General features: G+C 31.6%; 1 protein-coding gene across 14 annotated transcripts in view; it reads left to right on the forward strand.

Moving 5' to 3' along the window:
- The window catches only part of LOC129804805 (protein phosphatase 1 regulatory subunit 12A), a 110,311-nt gene that overhangs the window by 66,434 nt on the left and 29,493 nt on the right, over positions 1-14,384 (forward strand). For 7 of the 14 annotated variants that reach the window (XM_055852424.1, XM_055852425.1, XM_055852426.1 and 4 more), the window contains exons 7-11: positions 396-474; positions 953-1,177; positions 1,545-1,619; positions 5,048-5,219; positions 9,834-10,586. In XM_055852424.1, the coding sequence (XP_055708399.1) occupies positions 396-474; positions 953-1,177; positions 1,545-1,619; positions 5,048-5,219; positions 9,834-10,586 (1,304 nt within the window). Of the gene's footprint in view, positions 1-395; positions 475-952; positions 1,178-1,544; positions 1,620-5,047; positions 5,220-9,830; positions 10,587-14,384 lie in introns of all 14 variants that reach the window. The other 7 variants (XM_055852423.1, XM_055852413.1, XM_055852416.1 and 4 more) reach the window with 1 other exon arrangement.

Consider the following 14,384-nt stretch of genomic DNA (forward strand, 5'->3'; position numbering starts at 1 on the left):
ACACATATCCTACATCGATATTCGTAGATTTAATTCAACTCGGCGAAAGAGTTGTTTTAATTTTTTTTTTCAAATTTAAAATGAACGAATCACTTAATCGATATCAAGTAATAATTTTCACTTTGCATAAATTGTAATTAAAAATATAAATAAGAGATTCTATACTAAAACGATAATAGCTTTGTATTTTGCATATTTTTTACAAAGTGATAATGCAAAGTGCATCGTTTATTTTTAATTCAAATTAAGCACCACACTCTGGACATTCCCTATTTATCAATTCTATTAATAATAATCCATTTTTTGCTCTTTCATTTTTTTCCTGTTGAAAATTTTTCATCGAGGATGGAATGTGAAATTAAATGGTTTCTTTTTTGGGGATTGTGTCATTTCAGAAGCAACAGACAAAGAGGTTCAACCAACGGACTCCGAAGTGATATTGAGACGAACACAGAGTTTTGAGCATGATGAAAAGTACGTAGAAAATATTAACATCAACATCATTATTTTTTTCAATTTATTTTGTAAATATATTTTTTAACCCAAAAATTCTCATCATTTCAATTCATTATGAACAAAAAAAGCCCGAGCACAAAATTAATTTCATGTGCTTTTTCTCAGTATTAAAACTATTTTTAATCAATGTTTAACTCAAAAGTCATTCTTAAAACAATTAAAAAAGAATAAGAAGCAAACAAAATTTACTTGAAACACTATCATTATCTCTAAATTTTCTTGGCACAGTTTCTCTTTTCTTTCAGTGTTTATTCTTGAGATTGAGAAAGTTTTTTCTTGCAGAAATGTCCTTGTGAAATTTGTTGTTTAGAATGTTTTTTTCTGCAATTTTTTTATTATTGTTGTTTTTATGTGTTTAGCAGCTGCTGGCTCAATTTTTTTTTTCTTTTTGCTAACTGTCTTATTGCTGTCGTCCTGACAATCTCTCCAACTGTAGATTTTATCAAAAATACCGAGAACTTCGTGCAAGAATCAAGGCAAATTCCTGCCCAGTCCTTCCGGCAACGCCGACAACGGGTGTTGGCGGGCCAAAGACTGTTGGGCTACAGGGCGGAGGAGGAGGAGATGGTGGCGGAAAGACTGCAGTTGTAGTAAATACAAATCCTTCACAAACATACTCTGTACAACGATCAGCTTCACTCAAAGATTACAGACAAATAAGGTATCATCTCCAGATGAAAAATTTTCACACAAAACACAAGAAAGGACAGTTTTTTTTTTAAATCGCTGTTCCTCCGGAAAATACACCAAAAATCAATTACACGATATAAATATTGTTAAAATCACCAAGATTTTTCTATCTTCAAAATGTGCTTGCCTTATCGTTATCCTATATATATTTTTTTTAATATTTTGTAACTGCATGCATTACTATTTGCAATTTAATTTGCTCAAAACTCACTGAAAAAATCATTCATCAATTTAATTTTTTCGTCCTCAAATTATTTTTATAAAAATATTTTTAGAGATTACAATCCAAAATTAATTAAAGGATTTTTCCCTAATTTCTTGCTTTTTATTTGTCACAGAAAAAATCCAGTATCTCCACCTCAGAGTCCAACAAGTCAAACGCCTACAACTACAAGTTCTGCACCAGTTAGAAGGTAATTTTTCAGTCTTTCAGTAATTCTTGAAATTTATGATGAATTTTCCAAAATTGTGACAATCTGTAGGAATGAGGAGGAAAATGGGGCATCCGGAGTCGAACAGACTAACAATAATGCCCAAACAAATCAACAAACTTCCAATAAATTGTCTCCTGGAAATATTTTCAAGAATTTCTTCAAGTAATTTGAGTTTTTTTTTCTAAGACAAAGTTAAGCTATCAATTCTGAGATAAATGAAAAAAATGTTGACACTGTTTCTTTTTAATTTGGATTAATTGCAAAAAAGTTTCCTCAGTTCTGCGATACAAAAAAAAATCTATGAAGACTTTGCTCAAAAATGTAGCTCTTCCATTGGGGCTTTGCATTTTAAAATATTTTAAATTAACACTTTAACGACGAGACAGTTTTCGTAGACCGAAAATCAGCAATAAAAATGAAACCAATAAAAAAAAATAGTAAAAGATCTTATATCTGGCCTTCGAAAAGCCAACAGAGTCTGGCTCTATCTGGCTCCAAAGTGGTTGACCTTTGACTTCCAATAATACAAAATGGCGAATTTTCCGGTCATAGGTATGTTTGGATGAAATGTACGCCTGGACTACTTCTAAAACATATCCAAAAATCATTGAAAGAGCTTGCGCTAATATTGAGAAAAACCGAAAAAGCATGTTTTTTAGTGAATGGACGGGGGATAACAGAAAATGGAAAAAGACTGTTTGAGATCATTTCAACTTACACTGGTAAAAATAAAAGGATCAAATTGATCCAAATATGATCCTTTTGCAAAGGATAGATCAAATTAGCATGTTCTATTATGATAAAATGTGCATTCAAAGTTTGAAATTTGATCCATCCTTTGCAAAAGAATTAAATTTGGATCACTTTGATCCTTTTATTTTTACCAGTGTATAGGGAGGGGGGTCCGCGAGGACCAGTAGTCGATATCTTTTACCGTTTGACCTCTAGTTCGGGAACAAACTTAAGGTCAAGAAAAAAATCCGAAAAAAGTATTCAAAAATCTGTACTTATAACCAACTCATTACCGATGAAGACCGATGCAACCGGGTTCTAAATTTCAATACATCTCCAAAAAAAATCCAAATGTAACCAAATCGATAGAACAACGATCCCTCCAAAGTAATTGACCTTTGACCTGCAATAATCTAAAATGGCGAATTTTCAGGTCATAGATATGTTTGGACGAAATGTTCGCCTAGACTACCTCCTGAAAATCATTGAAAAAGCTTGGGCCAATTTTGAGAAAAACTTAAAAAAAAAACATAGTTTTGGAGGAGTTGGAGGGAGTGTGGGTGTTTGGGCTAGATAAAAAACGTCTAGAAATTTTTTTTTTATTGGGAGTCATCGAAGACCGAAAGTTTATATCTCTTACCGTTTAACCCTCTATCAAAGACCGTCTCAAGACGGTCTTCACAAAAATCACATTTACTGCGATTAAAAAGTTTTTATTCATTTAAAGGTGCTATAGAATCCTCGGTAATAGACTTACTAACATCTTTTGAAAGTTTGAACTCATTTTGACTCTTCGCTTAGTTGCTATCCTCAGTTTTGTGTAACAGGTCAGAAAAAAAGCAACAAAATTATTTGTGCAAAAACAAAACCATTTCCAATTTCAAGAAAAATACCGATTTAAAGTCATCTGACTAAAATAAATTTATTTTTTACTGAAAGATATGTTATTCTACTTTGTATATTTTATTTAAAAAAATTTGAAAAAGGTAAAAATGTGAATTTTAGAAGAAAAAAGAGTTTCAAATTTTTTTTATATTTTCTCATCTAGGGGCTAAACTAAAAAAGATAATGAAGAATGGATGTTTTTTCCAACTTTATTGGATCATAATTATCATAGAAAACATTTTATTACAACTTTTTTCGCATATCAAAAAAATACTGTTTGAGGGTTAAGCACCAGGACGATGTCAAGTTGAAAAAAAGACGACTATATAACTGTTCTCTCTTTGAGTTCCAGCAATAAAATATCGGTTTAATGATACTTTATACAGTATAATATGTGCTTCTATTTTCTATTTCTATATCTATACATATTTTCTATACCACAGTTTCATTATTTAGTTAATTTTGCTCCAAATAAAGCGAAAAACCATTCATATTCACAAATTTTAATTTGTTAATTTCTCAGAAAAATTAAAGGTGTACCTTTTCACTATCGATTTTTTTATCGATCGACCTTGTTTTCCAATGAAAAACATAACGATGTGACTGTTGTTTATTCGTTTAAACATTTATGTCATTTTTTTGGATAATTTTAGTTAAATTACGTGCTAATCTTTATTGTTAACAGTACGTGAAGTTTTAAAATGAAATAATTACCTATTTCGTGAACAAAAAGGGTTTTTCACAAATGCTTCAATAGGAAACCCCGGAAATATGATTTTTTGGAGAGATTTTCTTATTGTTTTAGATGGGAAAGGATAAAAGACCAGGAATAAGAACAAATCCTGCACTCAAGAGCAAACTCAGCAAGGTTTTGGGTGCCTTTCGTCGCGGTTTCACTTACACTGTTTGTCTCCAATTAGAAACTTTCCCTTGTCTCCATTTGGATTAATTTATTTCCAATTGAAGCATTTTACACTCGCGTATTTTTCTTGTATTTAAGAAGTTTTCAAATTATATTTAAAGCATTTTGCACTAAACAGTAACATTCTAGAAGAGTCAAGGAGCAAATTTATGTGAATTCCCTTCAGAAAAAAATATGAACTTAATGTGTTGAATTTTCTGTCAAAGTTAAAGCGTCTGAAAATGGTTTTGAATTAGGACATTTACCCTAATTATCCCTGACTCGAAAGAAAATACATTTTATCCTTCTAAAAATGAAAAAAAAATTACATTATTTGTACTGTAAATATTCTAGAACAGTTTCTTTTTATTTGTAGCGAAACAAAAGGAATAAAAAACTTACAATGAATAGTTATTTTTAATGTTTAACTTTTAAAATTTAAAGGCTCTTTTTAAAATTTAGCGAAAGTCATTAATTGTTGTTCAATCAATATATTTTTTTAACATAATAAAACCCTTATAGATTTTATAAGGCACGATTCCAAAATTAGAACTACGAATATTATAGTTGGATCCAAAATTAATCGCAGAATCAAAGAAGATATTTGTTTTTTTTTAATTTCTTATTAAAGTTTTTATCTCAGAATTGAAGAGCTTTCTCTGGAACTTCTATGTTTTTGTTCTTCGATTGAGAGAATGAAAGCCATGATGAAAAAAAATGCCTCTAATTGTATTAATCTCTTCGAGTGTGATCTTTCTACTCACCAAATTCACTGGATGTTGCGTGGCTTTTTGAGGGTTTTACCTCTGTTTCTTTTTTTTTTTTTGTATCTTCTTGTTTGCGGGATTTATTCGACAATTACAGCACTAAAGATCTTACTTCCCTCCAGGTCATTTGTGCCGCCAACTCGTGATGAAGAAAGTGAAACACAGCGAAAAGCTCATGCCAAACGTGTCCGGGAGACAAGAAGATCCACCCAAGGAGTGACTCTCGATGAGATAAAGAGTGCTGAGGAGTTGGTGAAAAAGAAGAACCTCAACAATAACAATTCGAGTGCAAATGTGAGTAATATTCAAAGGTTTTGATTTTTTTCTTAAGAATTAGTATCTCTCTTAAAATTTCTTTTAAGAGAATAATTTTGAGAAGTACAATTGGCTAATAAGAGAGAGAGAGAGAGTGAAAGTACATTTTTGATCCTCTGGGCTTGCTTGGGCAAAGGGCTTTTTTCTGGATTTGTTAAAGGAACATATCCCTTTTAAAATTATTTTGTGCTAATTTGTGATTTTCTTTCCATTATTATTGAGTTGGATTCCTTTTTTTTATTGTAAATAATTCTGTCTGCCTTTATTCGCTTTGACGAAGGTGTGATTCTATTAAATAATCTTTGCCCAAGCTTTTTTTGAAAAAAAAAAAAATCTTAAATTTGTTTTTTTTTTTTTTGTTTCTCAATTGATTCAATTTTTTTTTCAATTTGTATATTCTTCCAGGATAAAATTGATTTCTTCACATTACATTTTATTGAAACTAATATGTCCCATTGTTCATTGGTGGAAAAGTAATTAAGACACAAAAATATTAAATAAACTATTATTGTTCATATCAACAACCCCTGATAAAAAAAAATCAAAAGTGTTTATGCTCCTCTGTTGTGTTGTCATTCCTCTTGCGCGCTAATGCAATTTTAATGAATGACATTTTTGCTAAAGAAATAATAAAGAAACATTTAAATGGCAAGATTTTTATATTGTTGAATAAAAGTCATACTGAAGTAGGGAATTTTCTGTGAATTAAAAAAAAAGTGTTTAAATTGTCCTCTCCATAAAAGACCTTCATCGAAGCGAATAATTTGCGTGTCGTTCATAGTTTTTTTTTTACTCTCTCATCTTTGAACAAAAAGAAACACAATATACACAGAAATTCGTTCTATGGGAATTTGAGGGTTCCTAAAATGACACTTGATGTTGATTTTACGTTGGTAGACAAAAAATAAATAAATTGAGTAATGAAAGGTTGTAAAGTATCTTTAAAAGTAGTTTATATACATAACAAAATTATTTATGAAACTCTACAATATTTCAAAATGATTTAGAGAAGAGAGAATACTTGATGAAAAACAATAAATTTTGAATTTCTTTACATATTTGCAAAGCTTCTTAAATTGAGGTTAAATAGGATTACTCTTAATTTACATTAAACTTGAGAAAAAAACTTCATTGCAAAATGAGCAATGAAATTTATAGAAATTTTCACGATTTAGAACGAAAAAAATATCTTAAAAATACTTCTGCATGAAATACTTACAATTTATTTTTTCAAAAGATTGCCCAAAATACTTTCAGAACAATGCAATTGGTTTTCGGATAAAAATTAGTTATCGGTTCATTACCGGTTTATAACCGATTAGAACCGGTTCAATCTTGTCCAAAATTTCAAGACCTTTCCAAAGAGCTCAAATATGACCCCATTCGATTGAGGAATACCCTCCTTAGCGCTTTTTTTTTTAATTTTTGGCCTTTAAAGTTTGTTATCAGGAATAATTTAACTGTATTTTTGTCTATCACACTGAGAAAAAAAAAGGGGGTGCGATTAACTTTTTTTCCTCATAACTTTGACACTTTCTAGGTGTAAAAATATATCAACATTTTTTAATGTTAATTTTACACCTTTTTGAAGGTAAAATCAACATGAAAAAAGGTAACTTTAACCCCTAATACACCTAAAAAGCATAAAATTTACACCGATTTCGAATCAATACTGCAGGGTAAAACTAAAATTTCCGAAAAAGTTAATTCTGAAATCCGAGAAAGTTAAAATAACTTTCCGGAAATGTTAATTCTACCTTGCATTATTGATCCAAAATCGGTGTAAATATTATGCTTTTTAGGTGTATTAAGGGTTAAAGGTACCCTTTTTCATGTTAATTTTACCCTTAAAAAGGCAGTAAAATTAACATTAAAAAATGTTGATATATTTTTTGCACCTAAAGTGTTAAATTTCCGAGGAAAAAAAGTTAATCACAGCTTCTTTTTTTCCTCACTGTACTGACAATGCCACGTCATGTTTCGCTACCTCTGATACTTCCTGTTACTTCTGATTCGCACTAATCAAAGTCAATTTATTTATTTTTTTTATCAGAAGGCCCATCATTGGGTCATAAGTCATACTGTAAGAGATATCAACTTTCGCTCTTTCATGGCCCCCCAGTTTCTCCCGCTGCGAAACTTTCAAAACTAATCTCTTTTGCTTTATAATTTTTATGATTTATTGGAAATAAGGGTAACTTTAACCCATAATACACCTAAAAAGGGTAATATTTACACCGTTTTCGGATCAATACTGCAGGGTAAAATTAACATTTCTGGAATGTTATTTTGACTTTTTCGGATTTCTCTCAGTGTAGTCAGATATTTAAGATTTCTGACAATTCAAATGATAATGGATTTTATAAAACAAATCACTGAAGACGGACTGAATTTGCAAAATATCACAAAGTGAAGTAATTTCATTAAAAAATCAATAAATTGCATTTTCGAACTAATGAGATATGAAAAAAAAAGTTCTTTTGACATTTTCAGATTTAGAAAAATAAATGTTCTTTTCATGAACTTGCTCACTTTTGTGTAACTCGTCAGTTTAAACGTTCGAACTTCCAATCCAACGGGTTTTTAGGTAAATTCTCTCTAAAATACCTTCGAATCGGTAAAGGAAAAAAACCTCAACCGGAGAGAGATCTCATATCGGGAAGGTTATTACTGATCGAGAAGAATGGGGAGGGGATTTCGAGATATTCGACATCGAATTTTCGAAAATTGACTTTACGATTTTCGAAAGCTTTCGTGATTTGTATGATGTTTTGCTGTTTTGACCTTTCGTTTTCGGTATCTACAATCAAATTCTGACACGCAAAAAGAAAAACGAGTAGAATTTACTCTAAACGATGGTAAATTAAATCTTTTTCGTTGTGATTTTCGATTAACTATATTCTAGAATTATTTTTTTTTTCTATTTAGAAAAATTGTTCCAACTTTTTTCAGAGTAACTTACTCTTGTTCCTAAAATTTACGCGAAAGAATTGTAATAACACGTTTTTCGGGTTAAATTAACTCGTTGTAATACTTAAAATAATTCTCTTTAATAGTTAAAACAACTTCAATTCGCAAAATGGATAGTTTTTGCTATTTTTGCTCGAGATCCTCATTTTGCGATATACTCGTGTATGATGCACTACTTATGTCATCATGGGACACCGTTAGGTTTTTTTCTATTTGATGCTTCATACCAACTGTGCGAAACGAAAATGATTTTTATTCTAATGATTTTGCAATTAAATACACTTAAGCATATCGCTCCTTGGAAATTACAAGGGGCCAACTCAATCTGAGCCATTTTTCAGGAGACAGCATGAAAGATTGAACTTTGTATAAATAATTATCTCAATTAAGTATGTTAATAAAAACAATTTAATTTTTTTCTATTTGTATGAGCATTACTATAAACATCGAAACATACATATTTTTACCTTTCAAAATATGTTTTTTTATGAGTTAGCTCTTTGTCATTCTAAATGATGCGCAAATTTTCATGAAATTAGAATGACACGGGATCAACTTGCTTGAGTTAGTCCCTTGTTTCACAAAAATTTGAACGATAAATCTATTTTGTGCCCCTTGAGTTCAAAGAAAACCGCGCAAGCAATCATAAAGAGTAAAATTTTGAAAAACTTTTCTAATAACGAAATTTATTGACTCATATCATCTGAAATTTTATTAAATTCTCTGTCTGAGTGCATCAAAACCTCAAAATCGCCAAAAAGTGAGTTGGCCCCTTGTAATTTCCAAGGAGCGATATACTTCAGTCGAGATGAATTTTTACATAAAAAAAGAATGATAAACACATCGATATCCATTGTCGATAGTTAATTAAACTCGTTGATAGGTGGAAGTAAGGCACCTTTGAATTAGGGTATTTTTGAAATTGGCCTTCTTTCACCTATTTTTAAAACAAATTGTGGCTCGTTTTAATGTAATTTACCTTCACAATTGATTTATAGGACTAAATTGTATAACTAAAAGTTCCAATTCCATTTAAAAAGACGATAAAAATGCCCAGTTTTAAAGATTCTCCAATTCAAAGGTGCCCCAATTCCCCCTAGAATTGTTTCAAGTTTTCAATTCGAAGATGACTTGTGATTTTTCGAATTTTTATTTTTGATATTCCATATCTCGGATCGAACTAGAATTAGGGGCTAATGGAACCCGTCGTTGGAAAAGTCTTGACCACAGCTGTAACATACTAAAATTTAATCAAAAATTATAATCTAGTTTTCGAAATATTTTACATCGAATTTTCGAAAATCTATTTTTTAATTTTCTTCACTTTTATTAACGTATTTAGGAAATTATACCAGAAACATAAAAAGAGGTAGGGTTTTAGGTCGAATCAAAGAAGTTATGATCCTAAGAATCTTTATATTATTTTTTTTGTAAAGAATATCATCTAACAAAAGAGATTAACAAAAGACAACTTACATTTTTATCTGAAAACTTCTTTTATTTTTTAATCAAAACTCAAATTCCTGTACAGAAAATCCATATACACAAATCATTTCTCAGTGTAATGTTGTTTAAAAATCCCTGAACCACTGTTCTGTTATTCTTAACCCAATGTCACAGCAGAATGAGAATCCAGCAACAGTTGCCACAAATGACAGAGTTCCTGGATCTGTTGAACAGAAGTCCGGTGGTCAGGTGGCTGCCGAAGTGCCGGCCAAGTCGACAGTAAAAGAGCCTGAGGAGACTGTCACGGCATCTTATACACTGACAGCCCCATTGGCATCGGCTGGAAAACGTGATAATGATGATAAAGTTGTTGCCTCGTACACCATTTCCCCTCCGCCAGCTTCAGTTGCAAATGATGTGACATTCAGAGCGTCAATTCCGGCGCGTGAGGATGAGGGTGGAAGAGGCAGTGGGGGAGATGGTGGTGGCAAAGTGGGCACAACAATATCAGCGACCATCAATGTGCCTAGTAGCAACAAAAAGACTGATTTGGAAGAATTAACGAGAACAGCATCACCGACTGTTAAGAGTAGTAGTTTTAGATTTGACAAATTGGCGAGTGAGCGAAAGGCAAATGAGGAGAGTGGTAAGCAGGAGGCACCGGAACCGCCAGAGCGTGTTTCGCGCTACAAGAGATCCCTCTTTGACATGGACAATGCCAGTTCGCTGTCACTGGCGGAGAAACTCCGCAATGAAGCCAATAAATACTCAGAGGCTAGTCGTGCCACTGTCATTTCCACGGCGGCGCCCGAAAAGACGACCAGCGAGGAGATGGGCAGCAAGGCTGAGACACCACAGTCTTCGCCACTGCATCAGGCAACTCCCGACAGACGTCCCTCGTGGCGACTAAAGGTTGACACTGGGAGCAAGGTAAGTTCCATTTAAGAGATTCTTCCTCACGCATCTCTCTCTTGCATGTGCTTTGCAATCTTTCTTTCTTTTTGTTTGTGTTGTTTAAAAAAAAAAAGAATTGAAGAGGATGCACAAGTCCATCGAAGATGTGCTCAAGTTGTCAGAAAATTAGCCACATCGTATACAGGTGCAAACATATTGATGGTCAAATTGTTTTTCAACACAGAAGGGATATTTCTTTGTAAGAAAAAAAAATCAAACTTTGCATTTCTGGAGATATTTTTCTAAGTGCAGAAACATTAGAGAGAAAAAAAAAACATTTCGTAACATTGTTCGTAAATGTTTGTAACTTCCAATTGGGGACTTATGAAATAAAAGTAATTTGTTGTCTCTAAAAATTTTTTCATAGTGTTTAAAAATGAATGAAAATATAGATATTGCTTAAAGCAATCTCAACTAATATTTCGGACAGATTATTTTAATGAAAATGTAATATCGTCCAGCTTGTGTGAAATATCGTACAGTTAGTGAGATTTCCGAAACTTTTATAAAGTTTTAAAAGCGTGCCAGTTATGATTTTTATATTTCTATGAGCTTTAGGCAATGGTAAAATAAAAGTATTGGGTCTTTTGAGAAACAAAACAAGTGGACGATATTACAAACATTACCTTATTGGTGAACTACTTCTCAAAATGTCTATTTATTACACGAGAAATATAAATCAATCTGAGAAATTTTACACTGGATCTACAAAACCAGTATCAATCAAAATAAACTTAATGAATATTTATTATTATTATTATTTTTAGGTGTGATTCCTTCTAATCACACCTATTGTAATCTTCGGATTTTCTCTCGTCGGATTTATACATAAATAATGCAAATTTCTTTTAATAATTCTTAAACTGTATGTAACATATTTATCGTTATTAACAAGGAAAATTGAATGAAAAATGCATAAAAGTATCTTAAAAACTTTAAAGTTGATTTTCTCGGAAACTATGAGGAATAGAGGCCTCAAACTTTACATTCATTTAGAGCCGTTTCGAGGCTTAAGTTGTGCAAAATTTCACAAGTTTCCGAGATAGTCTACTTTAAAGATTTTCAGATACTTTTATGCATTTCTCATCCAATTTTCCTCATTAATACCGATAATATGTTTCATATAGTTTAAGAATTATTAAACGAAATTTGCATTATTTATGTATAAATATCGTTCGAGTTTGCCAAAGTCCAAATTTGCAATGAAGGAATCGCACCTCTATAAGCTGATCTAGGCTTATCACTGGCTTTTTTTTTTAATATTGAAGTAAAATTATGAAAGTGCTTTTCCACAGCCAAATAACATTGAAAGTTCTTTCATATTTTTCGCAGAATTTATTTTACACTGAACTTTTAATAATACAATTTTGGTTCAAATTACATCCAAATTCTATATTAAACGAATTTCGTATTAATATGTTACAAAAACCGGTACCGGTCAATATTTAGAAAGCTAAAATCCTGAACAGATAAAATCCGGAAAAGACACAATCCCGAATGGGTTGAAATCTTGAATGAATCAAGATCTCGAATAGCCTAAATCCCGGAAAGTCAAAATTTTAAAAAGCCAAAATTCCGAATGGTGAAAATCCTGAAAGGGACGAAATTACACGGAGGATAAAGTGGGACAAAAAACTTGGGTGCAATCGTGGGAATAAAATGACACTTTTAAAGGATTTTGGTTTTTCGTAATTTTGAGCTATTCAGGATTTTAAACCATTCGGGATTTTGGTTTTTCGGACTTTCATCCATTCAGTGTTTTGACCTACTCAGGATTTTCCCTTATTTGGAATTTTGATCCATTCGGAATTTTGGCTTTTCGGAATTTTGATCCGCACAGAATTTTGGCCCATTCGAGATTTTGCCTTTTCGAAATTCTGATACATTTAGGATTTTGACCCATACGGGTTTTGACTTTTCGGGATTTTGGCTTATGATGGATTTCGATCTATTCGGGATTTTGACCTTTCAAAATTATGATCCATTCGGGATTTTAGCTTTTCAGAATTTTGATTTATTCAGGATTTTGGCCCTTTCAGGATTTTGGCATTTCAAAATTTTGATCCATTCAGGATTTAGACCTTTCGAAATTTTGATCCATTTCGGATTTTAGCATTTCAGAATTTTGATTTATTCGGGATTTTGGCCCTTTCGGGATTTTAGCATTTTTAAATTTTGATCCATTCGGGATTTTGATCTTTCAAAATTTTGATCTATTCGGGATTTTAGGTTTTCAGAATTATGATTTATTCAGGATTTTGGCCCTTTCGTGATTTTGGGATTTCTAAATTTTGATCCATTCGGGATTTTGACCTTTCGAAATTTTGATCCATTCGGGATTTTAGCTTTTCAGAATTTTGATTTATTCAGGATTTTGGCCCTTTCGGGATTTTAGCATTTTTAAATTTTGATCCATTCGGGATTTTGATCTTTCAAAATTTTGATCTATTCGGGATTTTAGGTTTTCAGAATTATGATTTATTCAGGATTTTGGCCCTTTCGTGATTTTGGGATTTCTAAATTTTGATCCATTCGGGATTTTGACCTTTCGAAATTTTGATCCATTCGGGATTTTAGCTTTTCAAAATTTTGATTTATTCAGGATTTTGGCCCTTTCGTGATTTTGGGATTTCTAAATTTTGATCCATTCGGGATTTTAGCTTTTCTGAATTTTGATTCATTCAGGATTTTGGCTCTTCGGGATATTGGCGGGACTCCTAAAAAAAATTAATTACAAAGGGTACTCATAATTCCACAATTCCACAATTTAGAGCAATTCGTTGCAGTGTCCGATGTTTTATTAAAAGTGGACGATATTTGAAATTGTACGAAATATATAAGGTCATTGCGGAAAACTCACCTGCATTGGCAATCTTTTTCTCCGCATGAGGGCGCTGTGTTCTTCCGCTAGTGGCGCTGGTAACTGTTCTCAATTTTTAATTCATATTTCTTCAGACGAAAACGTCAGTCAAATCGATCAGATTTAGTTGAAATTCACAATCCTTTCGATTTTTTTCTTGAATTGATTCGATTTAAAAAAATCTTCAGTTTCAATGGAGTTATAGTAAGGTGGAGTAACTGGATCGTTTTCCGAAGAGTGCTATTTAACGCTTGTTTTTGGGCTGATGAAATTCTTTTAACTTCTTCTAAATCCATAGGATTATTCACTGTTTCATTCAGTGTAAAAAGATTCTCAAAAATATTAAACAAAATTTATAAAACAATGATAATACTGAAATAAGTCAGCGTGCTCTAACTGGGTCGCCTTTTCGCTAATTCATTTTTAATTAAACCTTTGGATTTAAAATACTTTCTTCACAAGGAAAAAACAATAATTTTTTTCAATCAACCAGCTGTCATTAGCGAAAATATCACTGACTAGAAAATTTTTAGTGAAGAACTCGGGTGGTACGAGATTGAAATGAGTCGATTACACTCACTTATTTAATGGATAAAAATATTATTTTTGTTTTTCTCAAACTTGAATAGTTATATTATGTTACTGTAGTTACTATATTACGGAAATAAAAATAAAAATATTATTTTAAGTGGATTAGTCATAAACGATCCAGATAGCGAAGCGCCCGGATTAGCACACTTGACTATATTACAAAATTGAATTTTCGATTATTATTTTAGTCTTGCCTTTCCAAATGGTTTTCCAGGGAGTTTTTTTTTAATTTTAATAACTTGGACAATTCCCCAAAATATTTGACTGTCACATTGTTTGCAGCCGTATTTGGGAAAGTTTTTAATTGAATATCCTTTTAAATG

Source organism: Phlebotomus papatasi, chromosome 2 (assembly GCF_024763615.1).
Source record: "Phlebotomus papatasi isolate M1 chromosome 2, Ppap_2.1, whole genome shotgun sequence".
In the NCBI taxonomy this organism is placed as follows: domain Eukaryota; kingdom Metazoa; phylum Arthropoda; class Insecta; order Diptera; family Psychodidae; genus Phlebotomus; species Phlebotomus papatasi.